The 21,329-nt window shown below is 53.2% G+C and overlaps 1 protein-coding gene across 9 annotated transcripts in view; it reads left to right on the top strand.

The window, feature by feature from the left end:
- The window catches only part of CCR6 (C-C motif chemokine receptor 6), a 25,915-nt gene extending 10,102 nt beyond the window's left edge, over positions 1 to 15,813 (top strand). For 2 of the 9 annotated variants that reach the window (XM_032338498.1, XM_032338489.1), the window contains 2 exons: positions 13,107 to 13,213; positions 13,312 to 15,813. In XM_032338498.1, coding sequence (XP_032194389.1) covers positions 13,205 to 13,213; positions 13,312 to 14,430 — 1,128 coding nt within the window. In that variant the 5' untranslated portion in view covers positions 13,107 to 13,204 and the 3' untranslated portion in view covers positions 14,431 to 15,813. The other 7 variants (XM_032338491.1, XM_032338492.1, XM_032338493.1 and 4 more) reach the window with 7 other exon arrangements.
- Positions 15,814 to 21,329: the final 5,516 nt, after the last annotated feature.

Raw genomic sequence — 21,329 nt, 5'->3', positions numbered from 1 at the left:
GGGGAGGAAGAAGACAAGCAGACTGGTTTTGGTGGGGGGGGGCAGAGGACAACTGGACGAAGGAATGGTCTGTTCTGCCAGGAAAAGCAGCTGCCGTGGTCAGCCAGGTCCCGAGAGAAGCTGCAAGGGACCAGGCTCCACATTTCATGCTCACCCGGGCGCAGGGACAGGCGGGGGTCAGGGGATGACAGGCGGGCATGAAGGCTGACTAGCGTCCGTGCAGGACACGCAGGGTGAGTCCTGAGCGGAGCAGGGAGAGTCCCGGTGAGCTGGGGGAGGAGGCAGAGACGCTTGCTCCGCGGGCCTGGCAGGCCCGGCTCGTCCGGTTCTGGCTCAAAGTGCTCTCTGGGTCCCTTTGTTACAAAACCTTTGGTGTTTCCTGAGACTCGAGTCACAGCAGACACTGTATGCTGAGCAACACCTTTCTGAGGTCCAGAGCTCTTTCTCCTTGTTCATTTTTTTTTTTTTTTGCTGTTTTTTAAATCACTCACCCCTAAAAATGAGTTTCCCAAGCAAATCATGAGTTGCTACCTCTAACGACAGCGTACTCAGCTCTGCCACCTGCCTGCTCAGAAAGGTCACGTGCCCAGCTTCTTGGGACTTGTCTGTACGCCCCAGTCCCACAACAGCCGCTCACATGTGACGAGCACTGGTCTCTGTGCTCCACAGGGACCGACCCCGTGCTTCCAGGACACGCCGAGGCAAGAGGCACTCGGCCGTTATCTGACAGAGGAAGGAACTGGGGTGTCCCCGCAGGGTCAGGAACTGATCTGTGGGTGCACAGATTTTGGGGGAAATCCAGGCACAGGGGCTCCAGGAGCTGCCCTAACCACAGCCACATGTACCGGTTCCCAGACTCGTCTGTGCCTTCCCAGGCACTCTGCAAAGTGTCCAAAGTGTCATCACGGGACATGATCAGGCCCCGGGGAGTGGGGGTGGTGGGGAGAAGGTTTGAGCTCAAACTGTGGCCATGAGTGGAAACGCAGCTCGAAGTCACCACGAGGAGAACAGCCACCCTTGAGTCCCGCCTCCTGGGCTCCCCCTCGGGCGGGTGTCGCCTTCCAGGGAGTCACATGATCAGCGGGTGCCCCGCAGCACACACAGGGTTAACCTTCTGCATGTGGCCAATAGGCGTTACTTTTAAGTAGGAAGTGGTAGTTCAGCAAATTTGCTTTTGGCCAATTCTGGTCTCTCACTGTTTTTTTCTTAATGGCTATTAGAAATCGTGTCTTGTCGAGAGAATCACAGCGGCGTCGTGAAGCATTGCCGGGCGGGCGTAACGGGACAGTGCCCGTCGGGCCACGGCGTTTCTAAGGTGAGCATGGCCAAGCCCTTGCTTCTTTCGAAAGCATCTTCCTTCCATTGACACCCTTGCCTGGGTGGCATCAGGAATCCCAGGACACTGGCCTGGTGAGTGTGTTGCATTCGATAAAACAGCCTTGGTTTTGTGGATGTTGTCTTTCTGGCTTTAGGAACAGGGCCGTGCTTTCAAAAATCTCCTTTTTGCCTCCAAGTGCACAGTGAGTGATTTATCCCAATTGCCTTGCGTTAGAGCGTGGGGCACGGTCTGGGCATTGCTTCTTCAGACAGTTCAGTACCCGCAGGGCAGTGGTCTTGAATGAGATGCAGTCATTTACTTAACATAAAAAGTTTGGAGAGCGAAAAACTAAGCTAAGAGATGTTTCGAAACCAATGCCCAATGTGATCTGTGGGATGGAAGGTAGTGGGTGTGCGTTCTGGGCGGGGGATCGAGTCGGAAGGAGCTCGTACGGTGTTTAAGAGGAGTTGATGGGCTGGAAATTTTTATGAGATTCAGGGCAATACAGAAGAACTCTGATAATGGCTGCAAATGCCATAATGATTAGGAAGTGAGTGTCTCATGACCACGGAAGAGTGTGTGTGGTCTTGGAGAAGGTCTGCTCGGTCCCTCCCGAAGACTGCCCTGTAGCAGAAACAGAAGCAGAGATTGTGGAGATCAGCACCGGGGAGAGATAAACGCAAGGTCTGCGTCGGAGCTTTTCTTACAATGAGGAAAGCTATGATTTCTGCAAACAAAAAAGAAAATATAAAAGTGAGCTTCCAAAGAAGCAGAAAAACCAAAAGAAAAAAAAAATTACAAACCTATAGGCAAACCACTAGGAAAAACCTCCTGGCTTCTGTCTTAACTAGTTTTGTTTGAAAGCAGAAGGGAGCCAGCCTAGGCTTCCAGCTTGGCTGTCACTATCTATGTGCCCATGATTCAGGTGAGCTGAGAAAATGTACTTTTATTGAGTATCTACGGTTGCAGGACAGGAGATTCTGATATCAATTAAAAGGTTTTAAAATATACATATTATCTGAGCTCCCCTGAGTGTTGACTGTCCTTCAGAAAGACCCCGTGAAGACAAAGTGGGTTAGAATGCTCAGAACGAACAGCCCTCTAGTCTTCCATCTGAAAATGGGTACAGTGTCTACCTTCAAGGGTTTTGTTAAAAGAGATAAGGGATGTAGAGCAGTGATCCCTGGTGTCCAGTGTGCCACTGTGACTGTGCCCCCTGTTGTAGCACACCCGCACAGTGCTCTCACACATGCACATGCATAAACACACGTGCAACACCAATATGCAAACGTGTATTCACACAACGCACACTCGCACGCACAACATGTGCGCACACAAACACACACGCGCACAACACATATACGCACGCACATACACACACAACCTACTTACCCTCATACACTTGTGCACACAGGTGTGCGCACACACGCACGCTTCAGTTCTTGTTCTGTATCCTCTGGGCCGTTGCTGTTTGCGTAAGTAAGCACAGATTTAAAATCTGCTTCCGTTCAATTTTTAACCATTCAACGTGGTCAGTGAAAATGTTAGCAGTTTTCCTTGTTGATAATATTTTGATGTCTTATTAATGTTTTCCCCAGATTTAGTTTTCTTGGGCAGGCTCTAACCTTGGCCAGAGGACCAGAGTGGAAGTCGGTGTGCTGGCACCCTTCTGCTTTTCCAGACCTTGTCTCTCCTCTAGGGGCTCCTACTTCCCGTTTGCGGCCCCTCTGCCTGCCGCCACCCACTCCTGGTCCCCACAGAGCGTGACCGGCCTGAGCATGTGTCAGTTAGCTGGTCCCAGGGAGGATGCTTGCTGCTAAGAACCTGAAATGTGTCCCACCTGCCCCTGGTCAGGTGACTGAGGAACTCCCAAGGCCCTCAGAGTTCAAAGAACAGAGGTGCGGTGGGATTCCTCTGCGCGGGTCGGGGGGGGGCGTGCTTGCATTGGGGGTACGTGGACCGCTGCCTGACTTCTCCACTGTGGCGCGTGGGCTGCCAACCTTGCCTTGGCTTCCAGGGCTGGTCTGGTTTTTAGGGCACATAGTATCAGATTTCTGGTTTTTTAAAGACTTATTTATTTGAGAGAGAGAGAGAGAGACTCTCAGGCAGGCTCTGGGCTGAGTGCGTAGCCCTGACAAGGGGCTGGACCCCATGACCCTGAGATCATGACCTGAGCTAAAACCAAGAGTTGCAGGCCCAAGGGACTGAGCCTCTCCAGCACCCTGTTCATTTCATTTGTGAATGACTCAGTCAGTTAGCCGTTAGTTTCTGGGACTCTTTTGCATGTGGTCACTAACAAAAATCCTACCGGAAGTCACTCTCTTGCTGTAATAAAATATACGTTAACATTTTCAACACTATTTTTTAAAAACGTGACTCTCATTAAGTAACACTGAATTTTTCTTAAAGTAACACTTTGCAAAGGTCTCATGAGATTTAATTTATCGTTATGAGCCTCTAAAACAGGAAAGGGAGTCCCACAAGGTGATTCTTTTAATGAAAGTTGATTTCTGAGCACGTCCATGAGAAGGGAGCAGCCCAGCAGTCAGTTTCCGGCTCTAACCTGGGCTGTGTCTGGGAGGCTGTTACCGCTCTGCGAGCAGGCGCTGAAGGAGCGCGGAAACCCTAGGAAGCTGCTGGGTTGGTGTCCAAGAGCCGGACGCGGTTAGCGGCGTTTCCCAAACTCCCCAACCACAGAGCCATCTCCCTCCCACTCTCCCTTCTTTCCGCCCAGAGCCTTCCTGGGAACCACGTTCAGAGGCTGGTCTAGTCCAGCGCTCTGGTCCCTTGACCACACATGAGTACGGGGGAGAGTAATATGGACTGTGTGGACCCCAAGAGCTGAGTGGTCAAAGCAGACATCCACAGGACCCACGGCTCTTGCCAACGTCCCATTTTTCTAACAATGCAGAAGATGCAGGGGAGCACCAGGCACATTCCCGGAGGAGCCCAAACCGTCCGCCATGGCTCGCCGAAAACGGGCTTCAGTAAGCAGTGAACATGAGGTGTTGTGGGAAGTGTGTGTGAAAACATGTCACAAAGGTCCCCAGTTGATACCCACCCATCCTGCAGAGAGAAGATGTCCCCGGGTGTCTGATGCCTGTCCTCCCGTGGACAGGGCTCCAAGTCTGTCAAATCCTGTTCATGTGCAGTCAGAAATGTGGGTAACGGGTATCGTCTGCTCACAAGCTCATTTAGATGTTTCGATGGGGACCCCCAGGTTTCTGACTTTGGCAAATGCCATTACTGTATTTCCAAGGAGGGCTGGTCCGGGTTCACGGTCCCTGGAGCCCCAGCTAGAAGGCGGAGGTGCAGCCTGCTGTAAGCCTTCCTTTCCAGAGTTCTACTCCAGAAATGCTGACTTAGTAGGTCCGGTGCTGCCCTCGCCACCTCACTTTCAGGGAAGACTCACGGTGCTTGACGGAGACGCATCTCTGGAGGGAGCCCGGGCCGGCCTCGCTCAATGGCCCAGCCGTTCTTCTGATGTTACGCCACGGTCTGTCTGTGTAACCTCCACTCGTGGGAGTGCAAGGCGAGACCCTCTTTCACGTGATAACCCTGCAGGTTACTCGATGACTTCATTCTGCCTGAGCCGTCGTGGTCTTCAGGCCATGTGACCGGCGCTGACATGCGCAGGGGCCGGTCGCTTCTCTCCGCCTGGCCGCTGGGCCTCACCCAATTCCCGTCGCTCACGTTGCCCATCAGGCAGTCAGAACCACCGCGTAAGTCTGACCGGAGCACGGTGGGTGGAACTCTCACCTACCTCCCCCTAAACCTCAGAGTTTCACTGATTTGACCTAAAAAGCAAACAAATTAATCTTAGCAGGATGCGTTTAGGGAGCAGAGTTTTAGTTTTCTACTGCTGTTATCACAAGGTCACTCCAGCCACGCAGAACGAGTACCTTACAGCGCCGCGGTCACGCGTCCGGCCGGGCCCGGCCAGGCTGGGGGAGCTGTTGGCAGGCGGCGTGCCCTCCTGAGTCTCTAACGCAGGACCTGTCTCCGCGCTCGGTAGAATTGCGGCCGGAATTCAGCTCTCAGTCCTTGGGGACTGAGCCGCGTTCCTCATGTCGGGTGTCGGGGGCCGCGGGGGGCGGTCCCAGCTCCCAGAACCCAACCCCCGCTCGGTCCTCAAAGCAGCGATGGACGAGCCCTTCTGCCTGCCTTCCTTCCGTCTCCCATCGCGGCTGGGGACGATCCCCGCTGCTAAAGACTCGAAGCCACGCAGGACCCACCTGAGCAGTCCAGGGTCGTCTCCCCATCGCAAGGTTCAGATGCGCAGTCCTGTTTGGCACGGGAAGGCACGTTTCCCCAGGTTCTGGGGACGAGGCGTGGGGAACTCTGGGGCCCTGCTTCTGCTAACTGCACGCACTGACCCTGTCTATCGGGGCAGAGTGTCTCTTGGTGAGCGTGCGAGCAGCCTGTGTCTGTCGGTGAGCGTGCAAGCAGCACGCGTCTGTGAGTGTGCAGTGTGTCAGTGAGTGTGCGACCAGCACGTGTCTGTCAGTGAGTGTGCGAGCAGCACGTGTCTGTCGGTGAGTGTGCGAGCAGCACGCGATCGAGGGGCAGTACGACGTGGATGACGGGACCTTCGTGGTGGCGTGTAGCTCACGCCGTGCAGACCCCGCCGTCTCTCGGTGGAGTGACGGCCGAGTAAGTCTCCTCCCGTGGCTTCTGCTGCCAAACTTGCATTTTCAACCTGCCTAATGACCGTTGAAACCCAAGCGCAGAACCTCTGCTTCTGCCCATGGAATGTCACCCTGTGACATGCGGCCGGTTGTTTGATTCTGTCCGAGTTCTTCCACACGGATTCGTCCAGTTTAATAATTCTCGCCTCGGGCGCCGCGTCCTCTTCAGACCTGCTGAGTTGCTTCCTCTGCTTCTGTCGCTCACAATCATAAAAACGGCGGGTAGCGCCGGGCTGCGGACAGAGCCCAGCCTGGTGCCAGGGAGGGTCGTCTGCCGGACGGTCACCGACTGGCTGTCGTTCCCTACATCACACGGCACGGCGCGAGGACTGGCCGGTGGCAGGTGTAACCGCGGACTCGCAGTGCGCCCCGGCCTCCCTGCCCTGCAGGCTCCCGCGGAGCGCCCAGAGCTCCTGCCCCGCCCTGCCCCCCACCCCTGCCGGGCCCTTCCTAAGCCCCGCCAGCCTCCTGCGGCGCCGGCCCAGGGCGCAGACCCTCTCCCCGCGGGCGAGTTCCCGGAGCTCCTCCGCCGTCCGTTCCCCGGACTCCGCAGGCTTCGGTCTCGGACCTGGGCCTCCCGCGTCCCGCATCTCCCTCGGTGCCACGTCACGGTGGGCTGCACGGGAGACCCCAGGGGCCCGAGGGGGCGAGAGCCTGTGAGGGGCCGAGGCTCAGGCAGGCGGTGGCCTGAGCCACCTGCTGGGTCCCTGCGGCGGCGGGGCTCGGGCGGGAAGGCTCCTCACGGCAGAGCCAGCGGACAGAGCCGCGTCTCTAAGCGCGGCGTCACGATTTCCTCCCAGAGGACTGGGCTTCCTCCCGGGGACAATTCCGAACGCTTCGTCCCACAGATTCTCTTCACAGCGACTGGTTCCGGACGAGTGTTCCTATTCCCGGCTGTGGGAGAGACGGTGACTTAGGAAATCCTCGAATTTCAAAGATGGACAAGTTACGTTTTAAAATCAGTTGAGCCCCGGAGCGCTTCTGTGTGATCTGCTGCCTTGGCAGTAAGAGCTGGCAGGACAGCCGGTGACGGTGAGGACATACTAGCGAGGGCGAGAGCGACGGGGGCGCGAGCTTCAAACACAAGGTGGGGCAAGGCCTTCCGTGTCTGGAAGCTTCTCGACTGTGGGTTTGTCGGCTCAGCGGGAATGGACGCGTCCCCAGCGGCGGCCACCAACCCGGTAGATAAGACAGTATATCCCCCTCTGTTCAGTGGAGAGGGTCAGAAATGCCTTCATGACTTTACCATCTTGGTGCTTGTAACAAAGAAGTTCAGAACGTATTTCTCCAAAAAGACGACATTTGCTACTCAGGACCTGAGGTGATTTACTTGCACAGAAAAGCACGTGTGGGCTTCCTCAGGGCTTGTGGCAGCCCAGATGCCAGTGTGTCACCAGCACGGTTTCCTCAGCACATTTTGCATGAGCCTGCGGTGACGGTGGTGGCTGGGGGCTCGCTGAATCATTTCCAGTCACACGACTGACTGGCATCCACCTAAACTTGACGATGGTGTTTTCTCTCGAGAACGCTGATTCTTAACCACAACAGTGTCGAGTTCGCCGCTGTCCAGACTTGCAGACTGTTCACACGGAGCAGGCAAACAAGTCCCCGTGGCCCCAGCCCGGCCTGAGCACCCGCTCCCCCTGCGCCGGGGTGGACACCGGCCACGAGTCGGCCGCTCGGACCCTCGGCCTCCCGGGGCGGCCCCTGGCCTGCGCGGCTTTACAACGGTCGGTTTGCCGGAGGCTCTGGGCTGCGGCTCACGTGTGACTCATCTTTGTGCCCCATGTCATCCTCCGCAGACAGCCCATAGACATTCGTTGAGCGGAATTAAACATGAATTCAGAAGACATTATAGGTCCGGGTGTGGTTGAAGGAACCATTTTTCTGAAGCGGGGTTCCTGCTGGGGTTCCCGCTGGGCACCGAGTCTGGAGCGCACGAGGATGCCCCCTTTCACAGCTGCTCTGCTGCCAGCCCTCATGGCCACCAGCCCCCCCGTGGTCTGAATGTCGTCCTGCCCCCCCCGCCATGGGAAGGCCGTATGGCCCCCCTCGGCTTGGCATGCCGTCTGTTCCCTCTGTGATCATGCACCCGGCCACGGCTCCCCCCGAGCACTCTCTCCAGCAGCTCCGTGGCTCCCTGCCATGTCCCCCCACGTCCCCCAGTCAGTGCTTTCCCTACTCCCGCGGATGCCTCAAGTCCTGTCTTGCTCACAGACCTGTCACATGCCCCTCCTTCCTCGGGGGGACCCTGACCTACAGCATCTGTTGTCCTAACCAGCACGTTTGTCTGGACCTTGTGCAGTTACTGGATTCGCTCTCTTGGGGTTTAATTTATGTACAATGAATGTCACCAGCCTGAAGTATCTGATTCCGTGGGTCTTGACAAGTGTGTCGCAAGATCACGATCCTGACAGGGGACACTTCTGTCACCACAGAAAGGCCCCTGTGCCCCCTTCAGCCAGTCTCTTCTCATCCCTGAGGCGTGACACTCAAGGACCCGACTTCCACCACTCTTGCTTCGCCTTTTCTAGAATTTCACGTAAATGGCATAACGCCACGCCTGGTCTTGTATGTCTGGATTCCTCACCCAGCCAAATGCCCCTGCCACCGCCGCCCCCACTGGCGCGTACATCGGGACTCTGCTTCTTGCTTGGGGGGCAGTGATCTGTGATACGGAGATGGTACAGTTTGCTTATCTGTCCACCGGCTGATGGAAGCCTCTGTTCTAATCCAGGGCTGTCATAGAGAAACCTGCTGGGAACGTTCAAGTACTAGTCTTTTATTTTCATTTCTCTTGGCTAAAAACGGTAAGAGCCAGCTGTTAGTTTACATGGTAAGTGCATGTTTAGCTCAGAACATCGGCCCGTGGTCTTCTCAGTGTGGCCGTGGGACTGCTGGGTCATCTGCACGTCTCCATCCTTGCCTCCTGTCTTGTCTGCCCCTGACTTTCAGCCATCGAGTGGGTGAGAAAAAGTATCTCATTGCACTTTTAATTTGCATTTCCCTAATGACTAATCTCATCGAACAAGTTTTCTCATAAGGAATTGTCACCCATGTATTTCCTTTGGTGAACTCACTTCACATTTTTTGCCTGTCCCTTCTTGATGTTAAATAGTGAGAGTTCTTTGTATATTCTGGATATGATCCATGATCAGATACAAGTTCACAATTTTTTTTTCCCATTCCATGATCTGTTTTTACTTTTCTCAAGTGTCTTTCAAAAAGAAGATGTTTTAAATTCTGATCAATTACAAAAATTTTTGAGAAGATTTTATGTATTTCTTTGATGGAGAGTGTGTTTACATGCACACAAGCAGGGCAAGAGGCAGAGGCAGAGGGAGAAGCAGGCTTCCTGCCAAGGAGGGAGCCTGACACGGGGCTCGATCCCAGGACCCTGGGATCATGACCTGAGCCGAAGGCAAACACTTAACTGACTGAGCCACCCAGGTGCCCCTTAAATTCTGATCAATTTTAATTTATCAATTTTCTATTTCATTTTTTTTTTTTACAGCTCATGCATGCGTTTTGCAGCTTAGATGAGACATCTACCATTTCCAAGGGCACAAAGATTTTCTCTTCTGTTTTCCTTGGATGTTTATGATTTGGTTCTCACATTTAGAACTATAATTTATTTAGAGTTTTTGTTGTTGTTTGTAGCATGAGGAAAAGAAAAGATCGACTTCTTATGCATGAACACCTTATTGGCCCTGCACCGTTTATTGAGAAGACTGTTTTTCCCTCTGGAATTACCTTGGCACCTTTGTTAAGAATCTGTTGGCCATTGGACTTGTGGGTCTATTTCTGGACTCTGTTCTGTCCATTGATTTCTGCATCTATTCTGTTTCCAACACCATGTTGCCATGATTCCTGTGGCTTCATAGTGTGTCTTGACACCAGGTAGTAGGAATCTTAGAATTCTGTATCCTTTTTCAAGACGGTTTTGGCCTTTCTTAGTTCCTTGGATTTCTATATAAATTGCAGGATCAGCCGGTCAGTTTTTTCCAGAAACCCTGACACCATTTTGATTTGGATCGTGTGGCATCTGTGGATCAGTTTGGAGAGAACCAACATCTCACTATTGGATTATTTAATCTTGAACCTGATGCACTTCTCCTGTAACCTAGATCTTAATTTCTCTCAGCAATGTTTTATAGCCTTCGGCATGGAGATCTTGTAACGATTTAAGGTGTCCTCGTCAGTATTTTACTTCATGAGGTTTGATGTGATTATAATTTTTTCCCCAGTCCCAACTGCCAAATGTTCCAAGTATTGCTAGGGCATTGGATGACAATTGATTTGCGTATGTTACTCCTCATCAGTGCTTTATTTCGTGTTACGTGTTCTGTCTTTCATCTATAGAACACTTATTTGGGTCTTTTAAATATTTTTTTGTCACTTTCTTCATTGCACGGTGCTTCCTCTACCCTCCGGGGCATCGAGATCGGCGGATCGTCGCTACCAGCGTTGTCTGTTATCTCAGTCATTCTTGCTTCTTCGGGTCAATCATGGGTCACGTCTCCCTGTTTCTTCAAATGTCTGTGTCATGGTCAGTGTGAGAGGCTGTAGCAGATCTCCACAGATAGGGTAGCTTGAACAGGATGCCTTTATTTCTCACGGTTCTGGAAGCTGGGAAGTCCAAGATTCAGGTGCCCCAGACCCAGTATCGGGTGAGGACCCCCCGGTTCAGTCTTCAGGAGGAGGGGAGCAGACAGAGGAAGCAAGCTGTCTCTTCTTGAAAGAACATGAATCCCATTCATGAGTGGCAGTGGGGAGCACCACCTCAAAATGCCCCCACCTTGGGGATTAGGCTTCAGCATATGAATTTCGGGGACGCACGCACATTCAGACTCCAGGGGCCTAGAAATTTTTGTTTGGATGCCTGACATGAATTTTACATGACTGAAGGCTGCATTTCATGGCATGTCTTTAAATGATTTGGGGCTTTGCTCTGGGATGTAGTGATGTTACTGGAATCAGACGGGTCATCTGAGACTTTCTTTCAAGCTTTGCTGTGGCAGGTTCAGAGTAACAGTCACCATAGGCGCTTTTAGGCGTGTCACTCCTCCAGTAGTGCTGTTCTGAGGCTGCTCTCCAATCCGCTGGGACTTAGAAGGTGCTGTTACGCCTTCTGTGGGAAAGAATTCTTTCTAGCCCACGAGGGCTCTGAGGATTTCTCAGTCTCTCCTTTCTCACACTCTTTTTGCACTGCTTCCTCTCGGGGACACCTCTCTGCGGCTCCCCTTTCTCTGTGTGTAGCTCCCTCCTCTCCCGCACCTCATCTTGCCCTGACCTCCCAGAACTCTGATCCCTGTGTCCTCAGCGAGGTCCCCATTCCCTGTTCAGCTTGTCCCCATGCTCTGCACTTGGAAACTGCTTTTGTGGGAGCTGGGAGCTTCCCAGAGCTCAGGTCATGCTCACTTCTCCTGTTCTCTTCTGGTCAGAGACCACAGTCTTGGGACATCAGTTGCCCAACAGTCTGAAAACTGTTATTTCATGTATTTTCCAGGTGTTTCTGTTTGTTTCATGCAGTAGGGTACATTTGGTTTCCGTGACTCCGTCATGGCTGGCGGAATAAATCTCGCAGTCCTGTTTGATTGAACATGTCCCATTGATACTCAGATGGACGTGTTCGTCTCCTACGTGCTTTTGCCACACCAAGGCTTTATGTTGTAGTTTTTCTGCATGCCCTGGAGTCCTCAGTGAGAATGTACAGCTATAGGTCACTGCAGACGTGCACAGATGACCACCCCCCCCGCCCCGCCCCTAGTGTCACGTCCAGAGCAATGGCTGAGAGGCAGCAAAGACTTGCTTCCCAAGTGATGGCTCCAGATGTCAAGGAGGAAACTGGGTTTGGGCCCCCTGACCTGTGACTGCGTCAACAACACAACGAGAATCAAGTGATATGAGAAGTGTGTTCAGGGAGTCCTCAGGCTGAGGTCGGGGTCACACTGATCTCCTCCCCCAGATGTCGGGTAGTGACGCTGGCCACACAGGTGAGGACCGAGTGGCGTAGCACGATCGAGTCTCTGCCCGTGCACCGAGGCTTGTCATTCCGTGCTCCTCCTCCTTCTCGCTGCCCAAGTCCTTCCTTCCGGGGCCCCTGCTCGGTCCTGACTCATCTTGGGGACTTCTTATGCGTCGTCCCTCTGGGCATTCCCCGCACATCACTGCCGTGTGCAGCTTAGTTGGTGAATGTCACCTCGAACCAGTGGGGTCGGCCCCACCGTGGAGGGGCAAACACTCAGCACTCACGAGTCCTTTCCACCTGCTCATCTTCTCTGCCATCCCTTTGCTGGCCCCATGCCCGTTCTCCAAGGACCGAGGGGGCCTGCCCACTGACCGTCTCTAACATTTCTGCCCGCAGTCTGGTTTCTGACGATTAGGATGGGTCGTCCCAGCAGACTGGTGCTGGTTCGCTCGAGGGCATGAGGGCAATATCTGTGTCATGTAAGAGATATATATGTACGTTGCTGCTGCCCTTCAAGCCAGGGGTTCCTGTTCCGCGTATCTTGAGAATGACTCTCACGTTCAAACTTGAAAAAACTCTACAAGAGATTCTCACCTGCCCAGCTGGGTGGAAGCCACGGAATCCTACTCCACACTATTTACAGGCAAGGGCTGTGAATCGTAAGTGTTCTAGACGCAATCCACAGTCACACAGATTTTGTTCACCGGAATCCTGCTGAGTGTCACTGAATTGCATTTTGCACCAAGATTTCTGTGCGGATCGGAATCTGCTTCTGCTGGCGTCTCCCTTGTTCACGCCATTGATCCGGGCTTGACAAACTGTAGCCATGACAGCCAAGTCCGGCCAAGCCCGTTCACGTGTGAAGTTGTCCGTGTCACTCTCAAGCCACCAGGGCAGATTCTAGGTGTTGGGTCAGAAACTACAGGATCTGCAGAGTCTAAAATATTTTACTGTCTGGTCCTTTGCAGAAAGAGGCTGCCCATGCTTGTTCTAAAGGACTATTTTCCTGCAAAATAGCATGCCATGTACTCTTTGTGTCCAAGGGAAACAGAACGCCAGCCCGTAACTGCCGGGCTCCCTGGGAATGCCTGTCTCACTCACAGAGTGTCTTGCTTTCTTTCCTCCTTAGACTCACGTCCCCGCATTATCCCCGCCGGTGAGCCGGAGGGCCTGACCGTCTGTTCCTTCCATCCCCGCCCGCCCCGCCTGCCGAGAACTAGCACCGCGATGAGTGAGGTGAGCGTCCGTTTTATTTTGGCCGGGAGAGTCGTGTCGGTCGGTCGCGGCTCCCCGCAGGTCACACGACAGCTAACTCTGCCTTCGTTACCTTCCAGGAGGCGATGAATCTCAGCGCCGGCTTCAACTTCAGCGAGGACTACTTTGGGTCGGGCAACAGTTCGGACTACTCAGCTGACGGTGACAGCTTCTTGTGCTCCCTGCAGGAGGTCCGGAGCTTCTCTGGGCTCTTCGTGCCCGTGGCCTACTCCCTGATCTGTGTCTTTGGCCTCCTGGGCAACGTCTTGGTGGTGGTCACCTTTGCTTTTTACAAGAAAGCCAAGTCCATGACGGACGTGTACCTCTTGAATATGGCCATCGCGGACATCCTGTTCGTCCTCACCCTCCCGTTCTGGGCCGTGAGCCACGCCACTGGCGAGTGGGTGTTCAGCAACGCCACGTGCAAGCTCATGAAGGGCGTCTACGCCGTCAACTTCAACTGCGGGATGCTGCTCCTGGCCTGCGTCAGCCTGGACCGCTACGTGGCCATCGTGCAGGCCACCAAGTCCTTCCGGCTGCGGTCCCGCACGCTGGCGCACCGCAGGGCCATCTGCCTGCTGGTGTGGGTGGCGTCCGGGCTCATCTCCGTCTGGACCTTCGTGTTCAACCAGAAGTACCACGTGCAGGACAGCGCCGTGTGCGAGCCCCGCTACCACGAGGGCTCCGACCCCATCAGGTGGAAGCTCCTCGTGCTGGGGCTGCAGCTCCTCTTCGGCTTCTCCATCCCGCTGCTCTTCATGACCTTCTGCTACGCGCTCATCGTCAGGACCCTGGTGCAAGCCCAGAACTCCAAGCGGCACAAGGCCATCCGCGTGATCATCGCGGTGGTGCTGGTGTTCCTGGCTTGTCAGATCCCCCACAACATGGTGCTCCTGGTGACGGCCGCGCAGCTGGGCAGGATGAACCGCTCCTGCCATGGCCAGAAGCTGCTGGGCTACGCCACCAACATCACCGAGGTCCTGGCCTTCCTGCACTGCTGCCTCAACCCCGTGCTCTATGCCTTCATCGGGCAGAAGTTTAGGAGCTACTTTCTGAAGATCGTGAAGGACCTGTGGTGTGTGCGGCGGCGGCGGAAGTCCCCGGGCTTCTCCTGCTCCAGGCTGCACTCGGAAAGCTTCGTCTCCAGGCAGAACAGCGAGACTGCGGACAACGAGAACGCGTCGTCCTTCACCATGTGAGCGGCCCGGAGCAGGCCCGAGGTCTGGGCGACTGCGGACATGGACTCGGGACCCCGGGGGTCCCCTGTGGTTGGCCTTCCCCAAAACGGACCCCCGGGACTACGAATCAGATATTTTCGGGAATATTCGTGAAGCATCTTGTGAGCATGACCTCTCCTGATCACAGCAAAACGCACAGGGTTGGGAAACCCAAGATGGAAAAAAATCACGTAAGAGCCCTTGCACCCCTCATCTTAGGCAGAAGGTGAAACACTCCACCCCAGCCGGCCAAGTGGTGGGGGAGACGGACGGTGGCGGTTGTCACCGGTGTCCATTGTCACCGAGGATAAGGAAGATGAGGTGGTAACAGGCCATCGGGAAAGGGCAGGCTTGCTTCATTTCCCCGGGGAAGTGTTCTCTGCAGTCGCCGATTCTCCGAAAGTCGGGTAGGCAGAGCTCCACGAGCCGCAGTCTAACGGCACACACTCAGCACACAGAGGGCTTCGTGACTATTGTCAGACAAATCACAGTGAAATTGGGGGTCACAGTGCAGTTTAGAATGTAAGGTGTTTAAATTGCCTTCTTTTAAAAAGCACAAGGAAGCTTCCCCAAGACGATACAGAAAGGGCTTTGTTCCCACATCCACGGAAGCAGAAGCAGCCCCTGGAGCCAAGGGCATCAGGGGCCACAGGGCGCCGGGCTCCTTCCCTCTCTGCTTCTGGCTTTGGTTTTTACCCAAAGTCTGAGGTTGATCGTGGAATCCGATTTTAACAACTGTCTTCAACTTCTAGAAAGTTCCTAGAACTCAAGCTTTGAGAGTGCTTTGTAAACACATGAACACAAGTAGAAAAAAAAAAAAAAACCACATTACAAAAATGCAGGCGTGCGTTAGAAGGTACTGCCGTGAGTTACAAAGATGCTGACATGTATAGCCCTGAGATATCTGTTATTGAAACTTTCTGCCGTTCTCATGAGCTTGACATGCACCTCTGTATGAAATTCAAAGTGCCATCTTAGGGTTCCGAGTCTGTATGTCTCAAACATCATTGTGGCTTTGCAAAATGAAGGCCTTTGGTGCATGAAGTGGGAACGGTTTTCCAGAATCAGGGATCCGACTCAGGAGCTGAGGCGTTCCGGGGTCGGCCGCCCTCCCAGGCTGTAAGCGTGGGTTCCCGCGCGCAGAGCCCGGCGGCCGACTTGCACGCATGCCCCTTGCGGGTCCCGGATGCGCTCAGAGGATGTAGGGAGAGAAGTTTGTGCCTCTAAGCAGGAAATAGCTCGCTTACTGTGACACAGCTGGAAAAAAGCTCTTCTGTATAATTTGAATTTTCAGAAAAGTGAAGCTTCTTTATGCAACAGTCCATTTAATTTCAGCCGTACTGAATAAAAGTGTTTCTAAAGTAGGATACAGACTTTATTTTGTCCAATATCATCGTTGTTTCTTGCTGTTTGGTGTGAGGACGTGTCAGTGCCCTCGGGAGACAAAGGACCCCGTGGGTTTTGGTCCGTTATTAAGCGGCTCCAGATGGCTCTTTAACGCAGCTCTGACCGGACCTTGCGTGCGTCTGCTGGTGGCCGGTGCTCGGCCCTTTGCAAACCCCACTCCACTCTGTTCTCTGGTCAGACGGGGCGGTGCCTCAGGGACGGTGACTCAGGGCTTGTCAGTCTGTTGTTAATAAATGAACTGTATACACGGGCCTACCTTTGTCACACACTCACGTGTGTGTTCAAATATGATCACAGCGGCTTGTGCTGACCAGAAGACGATTTCTCTTGGTTCCTCGTACAAAGTAGTTGATCAATTATTTTTAGATAAAAGAGATTTTCCTATGCTTCGTACTTCTCGAAAAAGGTGAAAATTTGGGCATTGTGTCACCTGCAAATGATCCACCTAGATGGCAGGTGTTTAACTGTCACCTTGCACACTGCATTCTAGTTGCTTCTGAACAGATAGTCTAGTTTTAAAACGAGGCCAGAAAAGTATAATATTTTCAAATCCCTTTAAGATTTCTGACATCATGTGCGAAGTCCAGGAACTCTTGGCGGTATAGGCACAGAGAATCTGGTCTAAATGACTACAAAGTAGATGCTAATCGTATATTAGTGTCTTAGTGTGGGGAGGCACCCTGATGAGGTACCCCAGACCCAGGGCTGGCACCATAGACGCTCACTGTCTTACAGTCCCGGAGCCTGGAAATCTGCGGTCCCGGTGTGGGCCGGTGTGGCCTCTCTCTGGGCAGGCAGACAGCCTCGGTCTCCCTGTGTGCTCACTGGGTCTTCCCTCTCTGCTCCTCTGTGTGTGTGTGTCCTGACCTGCTCATCTTATAAGGACACTCGTCACCCTAACCTGACCTCATTTTACCGCCATCAGCTCGGTGAAGGCTGCTCGCCAAATACAGTCCCAGGCCAGGACGCCAGCATGTGAGTTCGGGGGACACAATCCAGCCGATAACCACGTTTTCTGCAGGGAGAGCAGCTTTTCAGATTCAAGTTAATTTCAAATACTTGAGAGTTTTTTTTTTTTTTTCCAGGTAGTTTCTTCCCTTCGAATAAGGTGTGTTCCAAATATCCATTTCCACCCCAGTTTCTCAGATTTTCAGATGCACATCCCCAGGGAATGAAAGTGAGAAAAGACAGACCACGCCCACTATTGAACCTGTGCTGGTGACTGAGCCCCAGCACCCCACGCCCCGGGGGCAGCACTTTCTCTGGGGAGGGCTCAGTGCCCTGATTTTAGAAACTGGTCTGCTGGGTCCCAGCCTCAGGCTCCGCGGCTGTGCCGTGGGAGTTTCCCCAAACCCGCCTCCTCCGGGGGCGTGGCGTGGCGGCAGCTGTGGCAGCAGAAGGTGCTGGTTGTGGTGCCCGTGGGACCCTATTCTACACCCCCCCCCAACGTGTGCAAGAAGGGCGCTCCTGCTTCTGAGGTCAGAGTGGCCTCTGCAATCAGGGATTCTGGGATATCTTGTTACGGTGCCTTCCCAAACTACGCTGATACACAACTACTATAAAGTCCATGGTCCTGCAGACTCTCTCTGACTACAGGGAGACGATCCAAGAGGGTCGGGAGGATGCTCTCGTCCTCAATTCCAGGCTGTCCTCTTGGTGTAAAGGAGCTGCTGTGGCTCCCCCCATCACATTTCCATCCCAGCCAAGAGAAAAAGGAAAAGGGGAAAGCAGGTGGCAGGTGGCCTGGTGTTTCATGGGACAATCTGAAAGTTGTGGAAATCACTTCTTCCCAAACTATTGGCCTTTGCTTAGCTATGGGGCTGCTACAGAAAACTGGGGAAAAGTCCTCGACTGGCTGTCTGCGTGCCCACCTCCCTGGAAAAACAGTGAACACACAGTAATTCTGTTACTATGCGAGACGGGGGCAGGGACGCCAGAAGAGGACCCGCCGGGGCAAGGGCAGCTGGACAGCTCACTTGAGGGAGGAAGGGACAGAGGCCCGGCTTCCCACAGCCACGGTGGGAGTCAGAGCGCAAGGAGAGGCGCGGTCTCCACTGAGGCCCCCAGTGGAGGACCACAGCCCAGCAGGTCCTCTCCCACGTCCCACGGAGGAGCCCCCAGGCATCCGCGCTCAGTCCACAGGCTCAGAGCACTGGATTTGGAAAGAGGGTTACTGTTCGAATAAGGACTCTTCATTCCTCTGCCTCCTCTTGAGAGATTAAATGGGTTGAGTTCAACGTGACAGTTTGGGATCTTTTTCCGGAGCCTGGCCTGTAGGCAGGGGAGGCTGCCAGGACTAAGGCCCCAGGGAGATGGCAGGGCTGCCGCCAGCTCCTCGGCGGGGCACTGCCGCCTCCTGGTGGCCACATGTGGTATCTGCAGGCCCGCGCAGGCTCAGGATCCCTTGCCGGGTTCTTGGCAGGTTCTTGGCGGGTTTCAAGCAGGTGCAGCGAGCCTTTAAACTTTACACTCAAAAACCAGATAATCACAGAAAATCTGCCCATCAAAAAACGGGAAGGAGACATGGACAGACACTTCTCCAATGAAGACATACAAATGGCTATCAGACACCTGAAAAAATGCTCATCATCACTAGCCATCAGGGAGATTCAAATTAAAACCACATTGAGGTACCACCTTACACCAGTCAGAATGGCCAAAATTAGCAAGACAGGAAACAACATGTGTTGGAGGGGCTGTGGAGAAAGGAGAACCCTCTTCCACTGTTGGTGGGAATGCAAGTTGGTGCAGCCTCTTTGGAGAACAGTGTGGAGATTCCTCAAGAAATTAAAAATAGAGCTTCCCTATGACCCTGCAATTGCACAATTGGGTATTTACCCCAAAGAAATAGACGTAGTGAAAAGAAGGGCCATCTGTACCCAATGTTCATAGCAGCAATGGTCACAGTTGCCAAACTGTGGAAAGAACCAAGGTGCCCTTCAACGGACGAATGGATAAGGAAGCTGTGGTCCATATACACTATGGAGTATTATGCCTCCATCAGAAAGGACGAATACCCAACTTTTGTAGCAACACGGACGGGACTGGAGGAGATTCTGCTGAGTGAAATAAGTCAAGCAGAGAGAGTCAGTTATCACATGGTTTCACTTACTGTGGAGCATAAGGAATAACACAGAAGACATGGGGAGATGGAGAGGAGAAGGGAGTTGGGGGAAATGGGACGGGGAGATGAACCAGGAGAGACGGTGGACTCCCAGAAACTGAGGGTTTTGTACCGGAGGACGGTGGGGGCAAGGGCGAGCCTGGTGGTGGGCATTATGGAGGGCAGGTATTGCAGGGAGCCCTGGGTGTGGCACATAAACAATGAATCTTGGATTACTGAAAAAATGAAATAAAATTTTTAATAAATAAATAAAATTACTTCCTTGTTAAATAAAAATATAGAGACAAATAGATATCTTGGGACATTAATAACTTAAACAAAGCTCCCATTATGTTATTCCTCTTTTTCCAGTCCTCTAGTTGTCCTTTACTTTAGGATCTGAATTTTGAAATCCCTGTTATTGCCCATTTTAAACAATTTTTCTAATTTTTTAAAGTAAACATGTAATGTATTATTAGCCCCAGGGGTAGAGGTCTGCGAATCGCCGGGTTTACCCACTTCTCAGCGCTCACCGTAGCACGCGCCCTCCCGGTGTCCGTAGCGCCCTCCGTTGCTGCCCACCTGCCAGCCCGGAGCAGTCCCACGTGATTCCAGAGCAGGAGCGGCCGCGCTCGCTCGTCCTGTGGGAAACGGCCCGGAGGTGTCCGGCTGGTCTCCGCAAACGCGGTCCCGCGTGCTCTACCGGCCGGTCTCCGGCATCGGAACAGCAGCGCTGTCCACCGTCCGGCCCGTCCAGGTCGAGGCGGGTGTGATCTCACGCGAGCCGACTCGGCACCGGCGCTCGGCGGGGCTGGAACCTGCCCGGGCGCCGTCGCGTCTCTCTTCACGACTGTCTTTCCCCGAACTCGGACTATCCGTCTCCTAAAGCTTAACGCAGAGAAAGGGCTTCACGGGAATCCTTTCAAGTCCTCGAAAAGATGAAGTTGACACTCAAAACCAGAGGTACAAAGTGGAGAAGAGGGAGGGCGCAAACCGCAATGACCTGGCGCTGCGCGGCTCCGCGGCCGCGGGCTGGTGTCCACCGGGCTCCGCGCCGCGCGGCCCTGCGACACCACCGCGTCCCACCTGCTGGATGTTGCTTTATGAGTCGGTGGGACGACGCTGGGACACGGCGGACACTGGAGCGCGGCCTCCGCGGAAGCGTCCGGCTCGGTTCGGCGCAGGCGCATCGAGAGCCCCCGCCCCCCGCTCCCCCCTCCGCCCGCCAAAGTAACAAAGTAGCTTTGAGGTATGTGGGGGCGTGTAACGCTTTAACCCTGGGGAGGTACTTCCTGGTCCAGGGAAAGTAACAAAGTAGGCAACAGAGACTCAATGTTGAAATGTCAGTTCTAAGGGGAAAGGGGCATAAAAAAGAGATTTCTAGATAACCTAATAGCGCCTCGTGAGTGGAGATGCACGAAAATAAGCGAAGTGCCTTCAGATCTGGTATTTTTAATTGGAGAAGATTTATTTGCAGTGACTAAATCTATTTTACAGAAAAAAAAATATACACAATGAATAGACTCTTTTACTAGATCCTCTACAATGGGTAGAAAACCCTTGAGATAATTACGAAGTTTAAATCTGATTGCTGGATTGCCACAGTTGACTTTTAAAATTGCCTTTAATACTCATGTAATAGTAGATTGACTCTTTTTTATTATTTATTTGTTGTTATGTGACTACCTATGTTTTGGTTTTCCGGTGTTTGCTCGTTTGTTTTGGTCCTGCTGTATGCATATGTGTTTATAAACGTGTATATGTTTTACAAAGGATTTAGAAAATATAGTATCTATATATACTTTAAAGTATATATTTTAGGACACTTTTTAGGGCATTCTAAAGTAATAAAAATCGTCTTTTTTTTTTTTTAAGGAAGAGATATAATCTCCCACTCACCAGAAATTAATTCTAAAATTCTTAAACTAAACCCTCATTTTGTTAGCTTTCTGAATTCTGGGGCTCTCTGGTTTGTCGCCGCCCAGTTGTCGGGACACAGAGGAGTAGCGTACCGTTTGGGCGAGTCACCATGCCTGGAGGATCCTAGGGCTTCTGGTCTGTGCGGTGCGATGGGAGATGTACACGGGACCCCTCTGCAGACCCTTGTCAAAGGTTGCCAGTGCCACGGGGGAAGGACGACTCAGGAGCCTAGTCTCAGTTTTGGGAAGAGCCTCTCAAAGGAGCCGTCCCTCAGTCACGTGGAGAGGGTCACGCAGTGGCCACCAGCGGGTCCAGGAGCGGGGTCTCTGGGGTCTCCACTATGGAAATGTGCATGACCTTGATAGCCTGTCATCAGCTGTTGGTCCTGTCCCATCGAAGCTCTCGGGGGCTGCAGGTGACGTATCCCTGTGGCAAACACCACGCACCCCAC

The sequence above is a fragment of the Mustela erminea genome, chromosome 4, assembly GCF_009829155.1.
Source record: "Mustela erminea isolate mMusErm1 chromosome 4, mMusErm1.Pri, whole genome shotgun sequence".
Taxonomy (NCBI): domain Eukaryota; kingdom Metazoa; phylum Chordata; class Mammalia; order Carnivora; family Mustelidae; genus Mustela; species Mustela erminea.
This window is presented reverse-complemented; position numbering and strand designations above follow the sequence as displayed.